Source organism: Emydura macquarii, unplaced genomic scaffold (genome assembly GCF_026122565.2).
Source record: "Emydura macquarii macquarii isolate MOO-44397 ecotype Brisbane River unplaced genomic scaffold, CSIRO-AGI_Emac_v2 contig_2594, whole genome shotgun sequence".
Lineage (NCBI taxonomy): Eukaryota > Metazoa > Chordata > Testudines > Chelidae > Emydura > Emydura macquarii.
Genome location: NW_027132731.1, coordinates 297,501 through 318,904, shown reverse-complemented (window position 1 = coordinate 318,904; position 21,404 = coordinate 297,501). Strand labels below are relative to the sequence as shown.

Here is a 21,404-nt window from a genome sequence, read left to right as displayed (position 1 = left end):
CTCTGCCACCCAGCAGGGGGTGCCGCAGCTGCCAACAAACCTCCCCCCCCCCCCCCCCCCGTCTGTTTTCCCACCCTCTGGGATCAGTATTTCAGGGTGGGGGGCTTACATTCCACTGCCCCCCCCCCCCCCCCCGCCATGTGCCTTAGGGGGTGACCCCCGTGAGCGGCTTTTATATATATATATATATTTTTACTTTTGCTGGGATATTTTTATATATATGATTTATAAGGGTGGGACCCCAGAATCTGCAGCTGGGGGGGACTGGGGGGAGGGTTTATCCAGAGCGTTAGAGCTGGACCCCAAAGCCTTCGGTGGTTTGTTCACATTGAGATGGCAGCTGGGCTGGGACGGGGGCCCCTAAATCCATGTACCCCACGGGACCCTTCCCGCAAGGGACAACTTTCTGCCTGGGCTTCCCTTGCTTTTCAAAAGCGAGTAGAAATTCCCCAGAGGACTTTTGGAAAGGGGGGTGCCCCCCATCAAGTCCTCCATCCCCCCCCCCCCCCCAGTTCTCTGCCCACCCCGTCTTCCTCCACCCAGCTCTCAGTGACATTTTTAGCTTTTTTTAAAAATAGACTTTCGGAGTGTTTACAGCTCTGCTTTTTGAAAAGGTGTTTGTGGGGGGGGGAATAGAGGGGGAACATCTGGGTTGAATCCCCCCCCCCCAGGCAGTCAAAGCTGAATCTCCCCCCAGGAGGAGCTGTTTGTGGGTATGACGGAGGTTAGATAGGGGGAAGCTGGGATGGAGGGCGGGGACACTATGCCCTGCCCCAGTTGGCTCCTCTGAGCAAATCTTTTGAAGGGCGGGAGGGGCTGGGGGCACTAAAGTACGGGGGGGGGGGCAGGGGGGGGTGTCACTGAACCAAAGAGACTTAGATATTGAATAAAAACCGTTCTGGCTTCAGTGCTGAGTGTCTGTGCCGCCCCATTGAGCCGTGCCCCCCCCCCATCCCCCCAAACCAGCCCCTGCCCCACGCTGGTGCTGCATGGCAGCTGGTGCCCCCTAGAGGGGACAGGCCCCGTGCCCCATTCCCTGCCCCCTGAGCCAGCCAGTCCCCCGCTGGGGCCCCATTACACGCGGTGCAGGGATGTGGCACTGCTGGCTGGGTGGGAAGGGGGCTGGGAGCCCGGACTCCTGGGTTCCGTGGCCAGCTCAGGGCTGTGTATAAATGTTTCTACCCCCCAGCGCCTTCTTAATTTCTAGCGTGGGGGGGAAAGAAAACAGGAATTCTCTGTGAACGAAGCTCCGGTCTCAGCGCCGCCGAGGTGAGTTTATTGCTCGAGCGGGGCCCAGCGCGGCGCCGGCCCCGGAAATCCGCCAGGATTCGTTTGGTTTTTTTACACTCCATAAATTAATATTTACAAAAGAAGGGACGTTGCAGGGATCCGACGTCAGCTGGGTTCAGCGGCACGGACACAGGGCGGGGTGTGGAACACAAAGACGCACAAGCAGGGGCAGGACCCAGAGCAGGAGAGGGCAGGGGGGGCTATTTTACACTGCGGCGGGGCGTGTCAGACAATATTGCACTTCGAGAGTTCGGAGACGGGCAGGACAAAATGAATTGATGCCCTGATTTGTTCCTTGTGAGAATGACCAAGAAAGGGCGAGGTGCCCCTCCCTGCAGACTGGGGGCCAGGACTCCTAGAAGGGGAGTGGGGCCTAATGGTTAGAGCAGGGGGCTGGGAGCCAGGACTCCTGGGTTCTCTCCCCAGCTCTAGAAGGGGAGTGGGGTCTAGTGGTTAGAGTAGGTGCCTGCTACAAACCAGCCTTGCGGGGGGGCAGATTCCACAGTCTGGCTCGGATCAGGGCCAAGCTGGCAGGGGGCTGCGGGTCGGGAGTGAGCAGTGGTGGGGGGGAGGCCTGGGGCCCCTCTGTCTCTGCCCCCCCAGCACGGATTGTGGGGGGGTTCCTGTCCCCCACGCTCCTTTTGGCAATGAGAGATGTGGGGGTGGGGAGGGGCTGTCCAAGACTCCCCGGGGCGGTTCTGGGGGGGATCAGGGCCCTTTTTGGGTCAGATCCAGAATAGTCTATGAATAAAACTTTCCTATAAAAATAGGGCCAGGCCTGAGCGGGCCGCTCTGGGGAGCCTGTGGGGCTCTGGCTGCTGCCGGCCCGGCCGGGAAGGGGGATCCGGGGCTCAGCTCCCTGCTGGGCCCTTTCCCTCCTGGGCTTTGCCCCGGGCAGCCCCGTCCTGGCGGCAGGGCGCCCCCCCCGGGCTGCCCGGGCTGTATTCAGTCTCCGAGCAGCAGTCGCTCAGATCCGTGATCTCCAGCTCCGAGTCCGAGCCCGGAGCCTCCCTGGGGCCCCCTGGGGGGCTCGGCCCCCGGTTCCCCAACGGCTCCCTCTCCCGCCCCCCGGGCCCGTGACCCTCGCCCCTCAGGGGCAGGGCAGCACCGTGGGGGGCCGGGCACAGGCGCGGCACGGCCGCCGGGCCCAGGACACCCCGCTCGGCCCCCTCCCCCGCCAGCAGGGAGACGGGGGCTGGGAGCTGGGTCAGGGCGTTGGGGTAGAAATGGGGGGAGTAGAGGGAGGGGGGCAGCTTGGAGGTGCTGAGGGGGAAGGCGCCGGAGAGGTAGGGGTTAAAATTCCAGGGGTACTCGGGGAAGGGGGGTTCCTGCCATAGGGGGTCAGCAAGCCGGGGGCTTCGAATAACTGGATACACCTGTGGGGAGAGAAGGGCAGACATGAAATGACCAGCCCCCCCACCTCAGAGGGGGGGGACTCAGTGTATGGCAGGCTCCCATCACCCCCCCCCCACTAAACAAGCTCACGTGGCATGTCCCCCCCCCCAGCACCCAAACCCTCCACCCTCTTCCCCATCTCAGCTTCCCTCCACCCCGCTGCACCCAAGGGAGCCAGGACTCCTGGGTTCGGTCCTGGCTCTGGGAGGGGAGGGGGGCTGGGAGCTAGGACTCCTGGGTTGGGTGCTTACCTATGGCTGAATCAGGCTTGTCCCTGTGTGGCCCCAGGGCAAGCGCAGCAGCCAAGGCCCCCCTTGCCTGGCCATGAACTGCCCCGCGAGGAAAGGGGGGGCTCAGGCCCTCCTGGCCCACCCTGGCCTCGGCCTGCCTGCTGGGGCTGCCGGAAATGGGGGGGGGCAGCTGGGGGCCTGGGGGGAATTGGTGCAACCGGGCCCTTGAGCTGAGACCAGACAAACTCGTTGCTGTGTTTGAGTAGCAGCCTGCCGTGGGGAGCTGGGAGGGGGACTCTGTGGGGCTCGGACGCACTTGCCCCCCATTTCCTCTGTGCCCCAGCGGAGGGACCCCCCCCCCCCCCCGTGGGGCCCCAGCGCTCACCTGACCCCAGGAAGGGGAAGGCCGAGTCCAGCCGTAGTTTCTCGCTCTCCGACTGGCGCTCGAAGAGGGGGCTGCGGCCCGGGGGGTCCCCCAGCCGGGGGCTGGAGAAGAGGGACTGCAGCGTCTGGGGGGCAGAAAGAGGGAGTGAGTCCTGGTGTGGGGAGGCCTGACACCTCCCTGCCCCCCGCCCCGCCTTCCCGGTGAGAGTTCCCCCCCCCCAGCCAGGTAACCCTCCCCCGCACAAAAATCCCCCCTCCCATCTCCCAGGAGTCACCTGCGGTACCTCGGGGGTGAGGGGGGGGCAGTCGGGGCCGTGCGCCCCCCCGGCGAAGGGGCTCTGGGCCAGCAGGAAGGGCGAGCCGGCCGCCACGTCCAGCAGCGGGTAGTTGACCAGCACCACTTTGCTGAAGTTGAACTTGTAGGTGAAGCGTTTGCCTTTGGTCTTGTGCAGGATCCGCTTGTTGTAGTAATACCTGGGGGGGGGGGGAGCGGTCAGGGCCACGGGCTCCCCCCCGGAGCCAGCCACCCCCAGCGACGCCCAAGTGGGGTCAAAGGGCAGGACAAAGGATTCAACCCTGCACCCGGGGGGGGGGAGCTGCTGATCCCCCCCCCGGCACCGCACCGGAGCCAGCCCTGAGTGCGGGGGGGGGGGGCGCCCCCTGCAGAGCCCCCCCCTGGGCGAGCCGGGCGTTGCGGGTCAGACTTTATTTCCAGCCCGGGACCAGCCCCGGGCATCAGCCGGGCCCGGGGCCGCCAATGGCAGTCAGCGGCTCATGAATATTAATGCAGGAGGCGGATTCTCGGGCGAGCCCGGCCGGAGTTCATTCATGCGCCATCACGTCACTCAATGAGGCGGGGGGGTGGGACAGCCACGGACGTTACAGACACTGCTACACCCCCCCCCCCCCACCACCGTGTTGGGGGAGGAGTTCAAATAACAAGCTGTCACAACCCCGCCCCCCGCTCATTTTGTTTGGGGAAACTGAGGCACGGGCAAGCCAAATGCCTCAGCCTGGTCTCTCGTGGCTGAGAAAAGAACCCAGGAGTCCTGGCTCTCAGAGCCTTCGATTCACTCCCCCCGCCCCCTTCCCGGAGCTGGGAAGCTAGGCTGTGGGGCGCTGCCCAGGGCAAGGGGCGCTGGGCCGAGCGGGCACCGGCTGTTGTGCGTCTTGCTCGCTGCCCGAGGGGCTTCCCCGGGGCCTCCCCCCACCCCGCCCCTCACCTCAGCGCCCGGCTCAGCTTGTCGTAGTTCATGTGGGGCTTGCACTTGCGGATGCCCCACAGCCGGGCCACCTCGTCGGGGTCCTTGATGACGAACTCGCCGTAGTCGCCCTGCCAGGCGATCACGCCCTGGTACTCCTCCTTCTGCAGCAGCTCCAGGATGAAGTGCCACAGCTGGATCTGCCGCGAGCCCGGGCTCGACTCCGGCTTGTAGGCCCAGTCGGGGAAGGCGAACCCTGCCCGGTGGGGGGGAATCGCGGACCCGTCAGACCCCGGCCTCGCCGGGCCGCGGTTGCGCCTTTGGGAAGCCCCGCGATGGAGACCTGGCGCAGGGCGCACGGGGTGGGCTCGGGGGCTCCCCACGGCCGCCCAGCGCACGGGACAGAGGAGACGTCCCCCACCCCCACCCGGGGAGGAGATCGGTCCCCTGGCCAGCTGGGCCGTGGGGGCGCAGACACCCGCAGCCCCACCTCGGGGGCGCACGGGGCAGTTCGCCCCGGTCCTGGGGCTGTGGAGTGGAACCGGGTCCCCCCCCCCCCCCTGCGGGCGGAAGGTCCCTTGGCAAACCCCTCCCAGCTCCTTGGTAACTGATCCGGGGGGTTGGGGGGGGGGGGCGAGACAAACGGCCCGTGGCTGATTCCAGTCACAGCCCCCGCCCGGCAAAGCATCTTCCGCACGGACCCCCCCCCCCCACCCCCCGTCCCATGGCTGCTCCCCCGCGGTATTAGGACCCTGGGGGTGGCGGGGGGGCGGCCAGAGGGGCGTTTGGGACTTCGAGATTATAATTGAAAAGAAAAAACCCGTCGCCCCGGACCGGGTTGAGGGCGGCGGGGGGGGGGGGGGGGGGATGGGTCCTTTCGGGGAAAGAATCTGTATCTAGCTTTCGGGGGGGTTGAAAATGGGGGAGCAATTGGGTGTGAGGAAAGGCGCATCGGGTGTGAAAGGGGGGCTCGGGGTGGCTGGTTTTGTCTTGAGGCTCTTCCGCCCCCTGGCCAGAGAAGCAAGAAGGGGGCGATGCGCCCCCCCCCCCCCCGGGGCGTGCCGGGGGGAGTTAGACACCCCAGGGGATTTGCGGACCTTGCTCCCGGTCCTGCTAGGAGGGGGCAAAACCCCAGCTGTCAAGGGACAGCGGCGGAAGGGGTGAAAATCCTGCCCCCGCTGAGGGCAATGAACCCCCTCCCGCACCGACTGACGGGGGGCACCCCGGGTTCCCGGCTCAGCGCCCGCCGTTTATCCACGGGAAACACCCCCCCCCCCGGGCCGGCAGCGCTAACGGGACCGGGTGGGCCGCGAGTTTGGGCGGCCCCGGGCCAGTGGGTTGGATTTGAACCAATTAGATCGGCCCTTCGTGCAAAGCACACACGTGTGCGCTGCTCATTTCACACGCGTGTGCTAGCGCCACGCTGCCGAGCCCGGGGGTAGGCAGAGCAGGGCGGCCGCGGACGGAGCCGTCCCAGCCCCCGCCCCAGCTTCTGGCCTGCAGAGCCGGGTGTGTGTGTGTGTGTGTGTGTGTGTGGTGCTATCCGTGCCGCGTGTGACCGGCTCAGTGCACGGGTGTGTGTCGCCGGGGGGCTGCGCGCAGACCGGCTGCTGGGGCGTTCCCAGCCCAGGAGACAGTTTGAGATTTTTTGTTCCAAACTGAGACAAAAATCTCGGATATTTTAAGGAAGCAACGACCGGACACGAGCCGGTTCGGTTCGACCCAAACCTCCGGGCTGCGCGCTCGAAACGCGCCGGTTCGGCTCTAAGCGGGTCTTCTGCACCCTTGTATGTAAACGTGTGACAGCGTCCAGACACGAACGTCTGTCAGCGACACACGGGCCACGAGCCCGGCCCGTTCCTGGCCGGAAGCCCCGAGGTGGGACCGGCCGAGACTGTCAAACCTTCTCCCCAAAACGCTCCGAGTCGGGCAATTTCCCGGCACCAACAAAGCACTCCGCGCTCACCGCCCGCCTTCCGGGCAAAGAAACGCACAGCGCGATGAAGAAAAATCCGCGACCTGCCCGTGTGTGTATGTGTGTGTGTGTGTGCGCGCGTGCGTGCAAGTGTGTGTGCGTGTAAGTAAGTGTGAGTGTGTGTGTGAGTGTGTGTGAGTGTGTGTGTGTGCGTGTGTGAGTGTGTGCGTGCGTGTAAGTGTGAGTGTGCTTAAGGACGCCCCCCCATTTCATTGCTGTACATAGATCGACAGGGGTTGTGTAGCGGCACGTAGCGCTCGGTGCAGCCCGTGTGTTACGGCACAGCCCGGCTCTGTGGGTGAGTGAATACCGGTGGGGTCTGCCCATGGGAAGCACACACAGCCGGCCTGTCAAAGCAAGCGCCAGTTTGCCAAACGCTCTGTGAAAATTGTGGGTACAGGTTACTCTGTGAGTGTGGGTGGGTGAGTGTGTGGGTGTGTGAGTGTGTGTGTGTGAGTGTGAGGGTGGCTACAGCTGTGTGTCTTAGGATTTTAGCTCAGTGGCATCTAACTTACTATGAAATACACACACACACACACACACACACGCTGCATTGTCTGTGACACACACTCTTGTGTGTACCAGCTAATTGTCTCTATCACATTAGTGCTTTCTAGAGGCCCCCTCGCTGGATATTACACCCGCACACCGGGATCTCTATTAACCCTTGCAGTACTTCCCCCCCCCCCAGCACATGGGGCTCTGAATGTCTCTGCAGAAGGCAGGGGCAGTCGGGGCGGGGCACTCAGTTGCAGCACTGTAACCAGACCATTATAATTCAAGCAGCACATGGAACCCGGCTTGGCTGCTGTGGGAGCCAGGCCGCCTGGGTTCTCTTCCCAGCTTGGCTGCTGGGTGACCGTAGAGACTCTCGGACTCTAAGGTGGGAAGGAACCAATATGATCACCTAGTCTGACCTCCTGCGCCGCCGCGCAGCCACAGATCCTCACCCAGCCACTCCTGTAATAGACCCCTAACCCATGACTGAGTTATTAAAGTCCTTAGATCATGGTTTAAAGACTTTAAGATACAGAGAATCCACCAGCCAGTGACCCGTGCCCCATGCTGCAGAGGAAGGCGAAAAAACCCCAAAGGCTTTGCCAATCTCCCTTGCTGGAAAATCCCTTCCCGACCCCAAATATGGCGATCAGCTAAACCCTGAGCACGTGGGCAAGACTCACCAGCCAGACACCGGGAAAGACTTCTCTGTAGTAACTCAGAACCCGCCCATCAAACGTCCCATCACAGGTCACTGGCACATCTACCAGCAGCAGTCGAAGATCAGTCAATTGCCAGACTAGGCTGTCCCATCAGACCATCCCCTCCAGAAATTTATCAAGCTCAGGTTTGAAGCCAGCTCGGTTTTTTTCCCCCCACTGCTCCCCTTGGGAGGCGGTTCCAGAACTTCACTCCTCTGATGGTTAGAAACCTGCGTTTAATTTCAAGTCTAAATTTCCTGTTGGCCAGTTTATGTCCATCAGTTCTTGTGTCCACATTGGTGCTGAACTTAAATAAACCCTCTCCTTCCCTGGTGTTTATCCCTCTGATGTATCTATAGAGAGCAGTCAGATCTCCCCGCAGCTTTCTCTTGGTCGGGCTAAACACGCCAAGCTCTTTGAGCCTCCTCTCATAAGGCAGGTTTTCCATTCCTGGGATCATCCTCAGAGCCCTTCTCTGCACCTGCTCCAGTTTGAATGAATCTTTCTTAAACATGGGGACCAGAACTGCACACACTATTCCAGATGAGGTCTCACCAGCGCCTTGCATAACGGTGCTAACACCTCCCTGTCGCTACTGGAAATACCTCTCCTGATGCATCGTAGGACTACATTAGCTTTTTTCACAGCCGCATCACATTGGCAGCTCATAGTCATCCTGTGATCAACCAAAATGCCCAGGTTCTTCTCCTCCTCTGTCACTTCCAGCTGCTGTGTCCCCAGCTCAGAGCAAAAGTTCTTGTTATTAGTCCCTAGGTGCCTGACCTCACACTTTCCACTATTAAGTTTCATCCTGTTCCTATTAGTCCAGTTTACAAGGTCATCCAGATCTTCTCGTATAACATCCCGGTCCTTCTCTGTATTGGCAACACCTCCCAACTTCGTGTCATCCGCCAACTTTATTAATACATTTGTGCCAAGGTCAGTAATAAACAGATTAAATAAGATTGGTCCCAAGACCGATCCCTGAGGAACTCCACCAGTCACCTCCCTCCAGCCTGACAATTCACCTTTCATTGTGACCCCTTGTAGTCTCCCCTTTAACCAGTTCTTTGTCCAGCTTTCAATTCTCATATTAATCCACATCTTTTCCAATTTAACTAGTAATTCCCCATGTGTAACAGTAGCAAACACCTTTCTGAAATCTAGGTAAATTAGATCCACTGCATCCCCCTTGTCTAAAATATCTGTTATCTTCTCAGAAAAGGAGATCAGGTTGGTTTGGCACCATCCACCTTTTGTAAAGCCGTGTTGTATTTTATCCCAACTACCATTAACCTCCATGTCTTTAACACTTTCTCTTTCAACATTTTTTCCAAGACCCCGCGTACCTGAGCAAGTCATGGCATTGCCTTGTGCCTCAGTTTCCCCAGCTGTAAAATGGGATCTGTTGATGGGAAGCGCTCGCTGTTGTAGGACAATGGTGCTACTCTGGTCTGGCTGTTCCTGGACGGAGAGAAGCCTTTAGCCTGCTACAGAGTCATAGAAACATGAGGCCGGACTGGGCCCTGCGAAGTCATTGACACCAGCCCCCTGTGACAAGGCTGGACCGAGCACTTCCTGTCCTGCCTTCCGTGGTGTGGAGAACAGCTGAGCCCCGTTCTCGCTGTCACAGGTCGGACGGCTGTTCTCCGGTCCCCCCTTCACTCTTTCTTTCTCCGGACTAACCAGGCCCAATGTTTTTAATCTTCCCGCCTCGCTCAGCTTTCCTGAACCTTCCATCCTTTTTGTCGCTCTCATCTGGACTCGCTCCAGTGTGAAAGTGGGGTGCCCAGACTGGGACACAGTCCGCAGCTGAGGCTTCCCCGTGCCAAGCAGAGCTGGTCATTCACCTCCCGCGTCGGCCGTACGACCGGCCTGTTAATGCAGCGCGGGATGGTGCTGGCCTGTTTCGCTGCAGTTCAGATTCAATTTGTGACACCGCTCCCCCTTCCCCCCCCCCAGCCCCAGAGCCTCTCGGCGCTGCGACCTCCCCAGCCTGTCTGCGGCCACAGGTGCTACAGCTGCCCTGACACAGCCAGACCGGAACAAAATCTGTGCCTAGACCAGGCCTAACACACCAGACACTAAACTGAAAAAAAAAGACCCTCTCACGCCAGTATAAAAGTATCCACAAGGAGAGTTATACTGGGTCATACTGGCATAACTCGAGCAGTACAATTACACCGGGACACTTTTTCTTGTGAATTTCCTGGCCTAGAAGCAGCGCCGACTTCCATCCCCTTGATCCCGGCTGGCCGAGCCCTCGTCTTTACTTATTTCCAGCACCTGCCGCCCTGGTTCGAAGGCTGCGCCAGCCTTCATTTTAGCTCACCCGCCCCACATTGAAATGCTAGTTGTGTCCTAACCTGCTCAGGCAGCTCGCTACCCTGCCGGCCGCGCAAAACCCTGCCGCGCTTCCAGAAGGAACGGGAAAGCTCTGAACAGGAGCATCTGCGGCCTCCGGGATGGTGCAGAGTGTGTGGGGCTGGGCAGCTGTGTGCAGCGTGACTGTGGCCAGGTGGGACCATGTGGGTGTTAGAGAGACAAGACGGGGGAACCAGCTGGTGTCTCGTTGGCCCAGCCTCTGGGGCCGAGAGACGCTTTTGAGCTCCACGGAGCTGGAGCGTGTCTCTTTCACCCACCGAAGTCGGGTCAGTAGGAGAGATCACCTCCCCTTCCTTGTCTCGCTGCCCAGGAATCTGCAATGAGTGGTGCCCACAGCCTCTGCCCCTGCCGGTACGGTGACACCCCACGACAGGCGTAGGGGGCTTGACAGAAGAATTCTGCCGGCGCCCTAGCAGTGTCTACACCAGGGCTTAGGTCAGCTTAACTACACGGCTCGGGGTGCGAATCTCTCAGGAGGGCGACTCTCTGACACCCCGAAATGAGATCACTCGGCCTACCAAATTCACAGTCCATTTTGGTCAATTTCCAGCCAGAGGGTTTTTAAATTAATCGTTTTCCCAATTTCAGATGTTTACATCTGAAATTTCAGGGTGTGGGAAGCATGGGGGTCACGACCCACAAGGGGATCATGGGGGGGTCTCCGGCTTGCCACCCTCACGTCTGTGCTGCCTTCAGAGCTGGGCTTTCTCACTGCAACCAGTGCCCGTGCTGCAGTGCCGGTGGCGGATGGGGCCCTAGCCAGAGGAGCCGAGTACCATTCATTGCAGATTCCTCCAGAGAGCCAGGCGACAGCCGCGGAGCTTCCTGCCGCCCGAGGATGTTCCCGGAGGTGGAGGTGGGTCTGATCTCCCCGTGCTGCTGGGTGCGATTAACGCCAACATGGGGAGCCCCAGAAAAATGGGCAACCGGAGCCCTGGGGGGGGCCGGCACGCTGAGCCCAGGCACCCCAAACCTCAGCAGGAACCATGGGGGGCGGCAGGCCCAAGTCCAGCTCTGGGGCTATCTCTGGAAGAGGGTCTGATCTCTCCATCGAGAGGGGCCGTGCGGGGGAAGGACAAGTCCCGTCCCCTCCCCAGCCCGGCCCGGCCTAGCCGTTAGCAGCCTCAGGCTGGGGCGCGCCCAGCACCATGGGGAAGCATTTACTGCACAGTCCACAGCACGTTTTCTACGGCCATGACATTGGTAGGGCCCTAGGTACAGGTCTAGGCCAGGCTTTCGCGTGGGTCGTTCTCTGCCCCGCCCCGCTCGGCCCTTGCTCCGGCCGGAGCTGTGCAGCCGGGCTGGAGAGGAGAGAAATCCGGCCACTGACGAAACCCAGCTGGTGCCTCCCCAGGGGCTGCCGCTGGACAAGCGTGCCCGCCCTGCACCGAAAGGCAACCACTGTGATGGTCTGTGTTGCCCCGCAGCCCTCCGCCCGGGCCAGCACCAGAGCCAGCTCTGGGTATAGCGCACTGCGCTGGGAGCGTGCGTGTGTGAGTCAAAGAGCTGGGTTTGGGCATGAGAGGTGTGTGTGAGGCCCTACATGTGTCTGCGTGATAGGTAGTGTGTGTGAGCCTCAGTGTGTGTGTGTGTGTGTGTGTGTGTCACATACACACGTGGAGCTAGATGTCTAGCTTGTGTATTAAGGACACGCACAACCCCCTCGTTCACATAGACACATGCATATAACGGACACAGCGATGCATGCCTACTGTGTGTATGTGTCTACACATGTACACACACACACACACACATCACATGACAGCAATCTCAGGCTGGAAGGGACCTTGGGATCTTATTGTCTGCAGGACCAAGTAACCCCCTCGGCCATCCCTGGAAGGGTTTGTCCAACCTGTTCTCAAACCGCAAGTAACTGGGAGCCCAACCCCCTTGGAAGCCCATTGCAGAGCTGAACTATGTTGTGATCTCCGCAGACGCGCTGTGTAAATGACGGGTGTTAGCGTGTTCCATAGCTACGCGTCTATAAAACGCCAGCACCTATATTCAGGGCCCAAGCATCATTTTTTCGGGCCCAGCACAAACTTGTAACACAGGCCCCCTCCCACACACACACACCAATCCCTCAGCCCAGACATAGGATCTCATGTGCCATGACAAACATTTTCCTCGTGGTAGTGGGGGTTGCAGCCTGGGCCAACCCCTCAGGGCCTCCGGGCCCCCAGTAAAGTGCACCCTTCCCCCTGCCATGTGGGGGCCCTGCCTGTATGGCCAGCGCCCGTCTCTTGTCTTAACGTGTTGCTGTTTTACTCTGAGATGTAAACCATGTTACTGACAGAAGGGGGAAAAGCCTGGTGAATATAAGACAACGCCTCTGTTTTCAACACTTGTGCGGCACGGCCGGCTCAGCCAGATTTGTTATTTAAATCGTCTTCCCAACAACACTTGGATTTCCTAGGGGACTCAGAGACGTAACAGCCCAACATTTATATGTGAAAAAGTAAGTAAGTAGCTGATCTCAGCTGTGTGTACATGTGTGTGTATACATATCTCTAGTTCTCTGCGTGTTTTTCAATATATAGAGTGAGAGTATAGCCATCTACAATGTCGATATCTACACACGTGACATTTGTGTAACCACACAAACACACACAGACAGCACACATCTGTGTCTACGTAAATGCAGCACACTGTAACACACGTACACACAGAGAGAAGGATGAAGACATACAGCTGGTTGTGTGTGGGGTTGGCTAGATTAGATAGAAGGATGTGTAGTGGGATAAATGGATAGACAGACAGACAGTCAGAAGTGTGTGAATGGAGAGAATAGATAGATAGATAGATAGATAGATAGATAGATGGACAGACAGACAGTGTGCATAGGGTTGGATGGAAGGAAAAGTAAAGGGGGTGACTGGGGATGGACAGACAGAATCACACACTCTGACAGCCAAGTGCTAATTCGCATTTCCAGATGTGTCTCCCCTGCACACGGTGTCACCCTCAGCCCCACACCCTCCCCCCTGCAGTGAGGGAGCGGCTGGGCTGGGACAGGATCAGATTTTTTCCCTATGCCCAGAACATCCAAAGGAATGAAATGAAGAGTCTGAGATTTGCCGGGAGGAGCCCCCCACATTGCCCCCCTCTCTGGGGCTGAGGGTCCCCCAGTCTCCCCTTTCCCGGGTCCATTCCCCCTCCTCTTTGGAGCCAAAACAGCCTGAGATCCAGCAGGGGATGGGGTGTGTTTGGGGGTTATTCAGGCAGCCCCGGCTGGCTCCCCACACCCTGCTGGGGGGGGTGGGCCCTGGCCTCTGCACTGCTTCCTCTGGGGAGGGGCGGCCGAGGAGCTGGGGGGCAGGGCAGGGAAGGAAGCCGTGATTGCAGGACCTTACCTGGAGCCCAGAGAGCTGGCACCGGCGAGGTGAGCAGTAAATCCGAGACGCAGTTACAATCCATGCCGGGCACAGGTTGGACCTGCGGGGGGGGGGGAGAGACTGAATGAGAAAAAAGACTCGAGTGGGGGAAGGAAGCTGGGCAGAGAGCGAGCGAGCGAGCCGCCGGCTGGAGCCAGCCCGGCTGAACAGGAGCGAAGCAAACGCGAGAAAGAGAAGAAGAAACCGGGGAGACATGAGTGGGGCAGAAGAAGAGAGCGGGGAGGAAAGACGCCGCGACTGACTGTGTTAGTGCAGGACGGACAGACGGACCCGGGGGGGAGGGGACTTCGGAGGCGTGGGAGGGAGCGAGGCCGGGGTGAGGGGCTCGGACAGGTGCCCAGCCTACTGCCGAGGCGTTGATCGTTTCCGCCGCCGTGGGGACCCCGCCCGAGGCGTGCGAAGGGGCTGCGCCGTGGGGCAGGCAGCGGGGCCCCCCTTCCCGTTTGCAGGGGGCGGGGGTGAGGTCCTCGCCCCCTTCGCCCCAGCTGGGGGAGGGTCGTTGGCTTTGTGGTTCTCAGACCTCCCCGCCCCGCCGTTCAGACCCAGAGTGACCCCCCCCGATCGCTCCCCGGGGGGGGGGGGGCAAGAAGATGGCACGTGAGAATCGCCCCAAACTCCCCAAACCAATGAATCGTTTCCGATAGACCAAAAGCAAAGGCAACAGGTTTCCCGACTCGGAGACGGCCCCCCCCGGCTCGCTTCCCCCGAGCCCCCGGCCCGCCCCCGGCCATCAACCCACCAGCCGCATCGTACAATGTAAACGTCGAACCCGGGGGGGGGGGGCGACCCAAGGGGTTTTATTGCCACAGAGATTTACCCGGCTCGTTAATTAGCGCTAAGCTGTTTCCGCCTCCCCCCCCCCCACATCCCTCTGCCGGCTCGGCTGGGGGCGGGAGAGCCCCCATCGCCCCCCCAAAAACCCCTGGGCCCCAGCAGACACCCCCCCCCCCCCGCCTGTTTATTTGGCTTAAATCAGGAATCTGCTCCTCCAACGCCCCATTTACACCCAGCTCCCCATGCCCCCCCGTGCCCCCCCCGGAGCTCCCCCCCGCCCGGCGGTGTCACTGGGTTTTAGGAAGAATTCAGGACCCCGCCACACGCCCCCAAACCTCGCCCAGAACCGCCCAATGTTCCCCAAATTCATCTCTCCATTTCCTTTCCCGACCTCTCCCCTGCCCCCTATTCCGCCCCCTCCCCTCCCCCCTGCCCCCCAACCTCCCCCAATACCCTGCCCCCCAACCTCCCCCAATACCCTGCCCCCCAACCTCCCCCTCTCTATCCCCCACGCCCCTCTCCCCGCCCAGTTTCTATTTGCCCTGCCCGCCCCCCCCGCGCTGACACTGCCCCCGCCCCTGCCCCGCACGGACCGCGATAATTACCGCTGCCGAGCCAAGCCACCGGGGGGCGGCCCCAGCCCTGGGCCACGCCGGGCGCCTGTCAGCCGGGGGGGCCACTGCTTCGGCCATGGCTTCGTGCCCCGAGCCGGAGAGAGACGCGAGTCCCTCCACCCCGCCTCTGCCTCGCCGCCTGTCTGCCCGTCCCGTCAGCTCTGCTGCGTCCCCCCAGTACCGGTCCGGCCCCCCCACACACGTGTACCGGTCCGTCCGTCCCCCCGGTACCGGTCCGTCCTTACCCCCTCGATCGATCGATCTATCCCCACACACTCTCTATCAGTCTGTCTGTCTGTCGGTCTATCCCCACAAATAACCTGTCCCCATAAACATGCTTCCGCCCCCCCCCCCCCCCGGACTGGGTCGGTCGCTGGCGACGGGGCTGGGGGCTTGGCCCGGCTCGGCCCGGGAAGCGGCAGGCCCTGGCAGCCACTTACCTTGTCTTCATTAACTCCCAGCGGGGGCGGGCCCCCCCCCCGCGCCCTCCCCCGCCGCAGCTGGGGGCAGAGACAGAGCCGCGCACTGCAGCCAAGGACGGGCCGGAGCGGGGGGTGGGAACCGAAGACAGAAACTGTCACTGAGGGGGAGGCAGAAAATCACGAGCAATGTGATTAGCGAGCTGTGTGCCGGGATCGGGGCCGGGATCGGGGCCGGGTAGCACACTCGTGCCCAGGTGCAGCAGGTGGCCGGGGGGGTCACACACGCGCACACACGAGCAGAGCTTTGGTGGGTGTAAATTGTCACCGCGTCACTCGAGCTGTGACACTTCACGTTAGTTCAGGATCTGGGGCCGGGGCTGTGTGTGTGTGTGTGTGTGTGTGTGTGTGTGTGTGTGTGTGCTGGGCTGGGCTCACCCATGTGTATACACACACACACACACCCGTAGGATATGTGTGCATATGTACACCTGTCTGTCTGTCTGTCTGTCTAGTTCAGTGGGTTTCAACCTTTTCTCATGTGCAGACCCTCACACATTTTCAAATGGAGATGCGGAAACCTGGGCCTGCTCTGCGGACCCTCCGGGCTCTGTGGCCCACAGGCTGAAACCATCTAGTTAGCTAGCTATCCCCGCACACCCCGTCTGTCTGTCTGTCTGTCTATCTCAAACACACCATATCGTTTATTTAGAATAATTGGAAATAGTTGGCATCACTACGTGTCTCTATACACACTAATCACACACACTCAGACGACACACAGCAGTTGGTGTGTATATCTAGTGTGTGTACTCACCTAGCTACATACACAACAAACACACACACAGGCTATGTACGCTGCTGTCATCATGTAAGCTCTACAGATGCTAAGCACACACATTACAATATCACGTAGGTTGTGTGTTTTATAAAATCTCACACTATACACACATGCGCACGAACGCACTTGTTTTCACACTCACAAAGTTGGGGTGTCGGTAAGGAAAAAAGAGCGATGGAGAAGATACAGTGACAGAGGAAGACGGTTATCGGGATATACAGCTAGTTAGAAGCGGTGTGTGGATGGACAGACAGACAGACAGAGAGACAGCTGGGGTGTGTGGGGATGGACGGACAGACAGAGAGACGGATGGGATGTGTGGGGATGGACGGACGGACAGACAGACGGATGGGATGTGTGGGGATGGACGGACAGACAGGCGGATGGGGTGTGTGGGGATGGACGGACAGACAGAGGGCCAGATGGGGTGTGTGGGGACGGACGGACAAACAGACGGATGGGGTGTGTGGGGATGGACGGACGGACAGACAGACGGATGATATGCGGGGGGGGGTGTGGAGAGGCCTGGGCTGACCCTGCTCAGAGGCGGGTTTCTATCCCAGCACCGGGGACAGCTCCGTGCCATGAGGGACCCGCCCGGATCTCGCCTGTCCTGTCCCCCCCCCCCCCCCCGTCCCTGTGGGCTCCCCCCGCCCCCCGCTCGCAGTAATTTTCCGTTTGATTGGGAGGTGATGCATTTTTTACAAATCAAAGCGGAAGCTGCCAGCCCATGGCCCCAGGAGCCGGGCCCAGATGAGAGGCGCGGATCATTTCCTTGTTAGTTTTGATTTCGGTTACCGAGGCTTTCAACTTCCCGGCTACCTCCTGGAGAAACGTTATAACTAGCAGCTCAGGGAATTGCCCCTTGTCTCTCCCCCTCCCCGCCCCTCCCCTCCCCTGCACTCCGCTTTCCTTCCTCCTCGCTTCACCCTCCTTCGCTCCCGCCCAGCTCTGCCCAAATCCGGAGCGGGGGGCAGCCTCCCAGCCCCCCAAAAAGCACAGACACGGGCGGCCCCTGCACGCGGCTGGCCCCCTTCTCTCTGCCCGGCCCCCCCGCCCGGCGGGCCCCTTCGCACGTTAAATACGCGGGGAAGAGCCGCCGCCGGCGGGAACCCGGGTCCCAGCCGCTCCGACTCTCCTGTTTGTCTTTCATTAGCGCTCCTCGCTCCCGACCCCTGCAGCCGGGCCTGCCGCACGCACACGTGCCGACACACACACACCACGGCATGCACACACAGGCGCCCACATAGCAACACAAAAATGTGTGTGTGTGTGACTCCAAACCCCCAAATCTAGATTCACCTTTACAAAGATATAAACACGCAGTGTGTGTGTGTGTGTGGGTGTGTGTGTGTGTGCTGTGTAAGCACACTCACACGCGTCTCTAAACACACAAATCTATCGCAACACACACACACACAGCTGAACACCCACACCCCGCCAGAAATAGAGATGGACAAATAGACACAAATACAACAATCCACACACCTCTATGCGCACACACACACACACACACACACACACCAGCCTGGACACGCGAATTGCCTCTAACTTCCCAGTGCAAAGACGCGGGGTGATTTTTGCCGGGGTGCGGGGGGGGGCGCGGGGGGGGCGTTTGGAGTTGTGGTCCTCCCCCGCCCCCCCGGAATCGATGCTGTAAATTATTCAGTGTCATTAATTATCGATCAGGGGATCTGGCGGCGGCGTTTGCGGGATGAAAAGGCCTCGCTCGCCCCTCGTTGTTTTATAACCTCCGGCTAAAAGCAGGGCCGAGCCTCCGAGCCCCGTCTGCGCCCCCGGCCGGCCCCGCCGCACAGGCCCGGGCGAACCCCGCCCGCTCGATGCGGGATCGATGCGGGCCTGGGACCAGCAACGCGCGCGGCTCTTTGATCTGAAAGCTCGGCTCAACACTCAAAGGCCGGCTGCGAAGGGGGGGCCGGGCCCCGGCAGCGACCCCTGGCAGCGGGCGCTGGGAGCTTCGCATGCACGGACCTGGGGGGCGGGGGGGGCCCGTTCCCCTAATGATGAAAGGCGAGAACAGCCCGGAGAAGGGACCCGCTGCCTGCCCGAGACTCGGCCGACAGCAGGCTCAGGGCGGGTGGGGCGCGGTTTGGGGGGGGGTTGGCAAGAAATAACCCCCCCCCCTTTGCCAAAGCGGCTATTCCTGGGGGCTGGGAGAGCGGGTGTGTGCGGGGCCGGGCCGGAGGAGCGGCTGTGCTGGAGATGGACGGACGGACGGACGGATGGCTGGAGTGACAGAGGGCGGGGGCAGAGAGCCGTGGCCGGGCACTGAGGGCGCACGGTGTGAGTGAGCCTGGAATGGGGGCTCCGGCAGGATGGAGGCGGCCAGCGGGTGTGGGGCTGGCGGGGCAGCTGCAGCCAGCCAGCGCGGCGGGCGGTGTTTGACGTGCTAGCCGTGGCCAGGCAGATCTGCTCTAGCCGTTCGCTGGGCATCTGCGCTGGCAATTTATTACCCGCCCTAATTCAGAATTACTTTTTTTTTCAGTGTCTAACGATGTTTTTATCTCCTGTGCCTCTCGCTAATTATTTCTAAGTGACTGAACGGCTGCTCCGTTTCTCTTCGCATACACCTGGGCTTGCCCCAAACGTCCATGTTTCTCGTCTACATGTGTCTCAGGAGAGAAAGGGCCAGCCACGTTCCAGAGTCACTCCTTTACCTGCCTGCTTAGAACTCCCCCCAGCCAGAATCAATATTCCAAAGGAATCATTTCTAGTCACCCCCAAACCCTGCCCCCCCTTTCTACCTGGCTGGCTGCCTGTATTTCATTGTGTAAACGATAAAGAGCATCTAGGTAATGTACATTAACTACCTGAATGATACGTAGGAACGCGCATCAATCTTCATAAACAAAGCACATCTGGCATTGATCAATCATAGATACCGGAGATCAAATGTATGTTAACTACACACCCCTGTATCCTGCTATGTCTTGTTTACCAGGGACTGAACGTAGCTAGAACGTGTCTGAAGGGTTTATTCGGTGTGTCAGTAGCTAATCCATGTCGGTTTTATTATTAATAGAATGTATATGAAACTATACTAGCTACGATATGAATTATATATTATACATGATGTTTATAAGCGATCTATAGGGAGAATTTATATTAACTCTGTGTTGTATATCTCGATATATGAGCCATATGTGCTATCCGTATCATTAATATCCCTTCCATTGCATATACACTACATACATTGTGTAGTTATCCGAACAGAGCTGATATGCAATGTATACAGTCGAGATCATTTATATTTGCCATACATACGTACACAGGTGTGTTCGAGATAATGTGTATCATTTATATATCTGAGACATCATTCACCAGACTAATTTGGGTCACACACACACACACACACACACACACACACACACATGTATCTCACCAGGAATGTGGCAGATGGTTGATATTAATTATATAGTTTGTGTATAATAAATAACGTATACATTACATGGAAATATCTCTATATAACATGTATATATTTTATCTACTTTATATTATGTACAGCACCATTTCTATGCATTCTTAAAAGATCTTACATCCTAAATATATCTGGGGTGAAATCCTGACTCCATGGACACTATTCAAGACAACGTATATATTGATAGTACTAATATTTACGCTGGTGTATGCTTTGCTAGCTCGCCATCTGTGTCATTTCATGCCGCTTTCTGGCATTAGTTACATTAATTCTGAATGTTATATTAAACACACACCTAGAGAGAGAAAATATTGCAGAGAGCGATCAGATTTATAAAATACACCCACAAACATACACACACACATAATATATATAACATATGTGTGTGTCTATATATGTGTGTGTAGATACACCTATATATATTTAGAAAGAGAAAGTGAGATGCCCTCTATATATATACACACACACGTGTGTGTGTGTGTGTGTGTGTGTCTATCTCTCTCATATTCCTAGCTAGACGGACGGCGAGACGTGCCGTGTTACATACGCTGGACTTTGGGAGCGGTATAGAGAGGGGCTGTCCGAGATCTCCCTGACATGACATGGACAGATACCAGCGGATCCTGTGTAACCCGCTGTGCCTGTTACACACACACACCCCCGCAGAGCCAAAGGACTGTTCAACTCCTCAGCGCTGCTAAACCGAGGTGTCTTTTAAACTCCCCCGCTCAGTTCTCACTGACAATCGCCAGCTAAATTCTTTGCGTTTTCCCTGAAGTCCTTCAATATTCGGGTGGTTTCCAAAGGAGACAACGCGACACAACGCAACCCCGCCCGAGGGTGTGTTTGCGGAGCGTTTGTTGCTGGTTTGAAGTGAGAAGCGGGGCTCCAGAAACCCTGTTTTCTGTCCAGACAAGTTAGAGGGGAAGTCAATCCCAGAGAACGGCGCTTTCCAGCGCAGCGAACAATGTGTGGGGCTCCTGAATCGAGCGGGGGCTTTTCTGTGGCGGGGGGGGGACACGGGGGCCTGAAACCTGCCCCGCGCCGGGCAGGAGAGCCGGGCTGGTGAATGCGAAGGCAGCTGCCGGCCCGGCCGCTCTGCTGGTAACACAATCTGCTAACCTGAGATTAAAATTGATTTTTCTCTTTTCTTTCTCTTTTTTAAATCATATTTTAGCTCGTCTTTCCTCGGGAAAAAAAACCCAACAAAACCTGGGGCGCGACAGCCCGGGGGTGAGGACGAGCCGGCCGGGAGAGCGGAGCCGGCGACGGCTGGTTAAAGTTGGGATTTCCAACCAGTTGTAATTAGGTCGAGCTGCTTGTTAACCTGGGGGCCGGGGGGGCGGAGATCGTGGCCAGAAGAAGGATCTTTATGTGCTGGGCAATGGAGGGAAAGCGGAAGAAGCTGCAGCTGGAAGGGTCTGTCTGTCTGTCTGTCTGTCTAGCAACGCGTTGTGTTCTGCAGAGCAGAGGAGGGGACCGAAGCCTCCAGAACTCAGCTCCGTGCCTGGCGTCCGCACACGCATCCCTCCCGCTCCGGTGCCCCCCGCTCTCCGCGTATTGCAACGGCCCCCAGCGCGGACAGCTTCCCCCCGCACGGCCGGGGTCAAAGGCCCCAGACGCTGAGTTTTAGTCTGTTTCTCTGCACGGACTTTAAATAATATAAATAACAGAATTTCAGCTACACCTGCGCGCTCGGTGCCATGAACAACATCAGCGACAATCCCTGGTAGCTAGCTAGCTACCTGTCTGTCTGTCTGTCTATCCATCTAGCTAGCTAGCTGTCTATCTAGCTAGCTATCTGTCTGTCTATCTATCTATCTGTCTGTCTTTCTATCTATCTATCCATCTAGCTAGCTAGC

The 21,404-nt window shown here is 58.9% G+C and overlaps 1 protein-coding gene across 1 annotated transcript in view; it reads right to left on the bottom strand.

Moving 5' to 3' along the window:
- Positions 1-797: 797 nt before the first annotated feature.
- Positions 798-21,404, bottom strand: part of ERFL (ETS repressor factor like) — a 30,827-nt gene continuing 10,220 nt past the window's right edge. The window contains 7 exon segments of the mRNA XM_067563782.1: positions 798-2,615; positions 2,618-2,640; positions 2,643-2,666; positions 3,301-3,424; positions 3,584-3,773; positions 4,523-5,108; positions 5,711-5,865. Of these exon segments, the coding sequence (XP_067419883.1) occupies positions 2,142-2,615; positions 2,618-2,640; positions 2,643-2,666; positions 3,301-3,424; positions 3,584-3,773; positions 4,523-5,108; positions 5,711-5,865 (1,576 nt within the window). The 3' untranslated portion in view covers positions 798-2,141.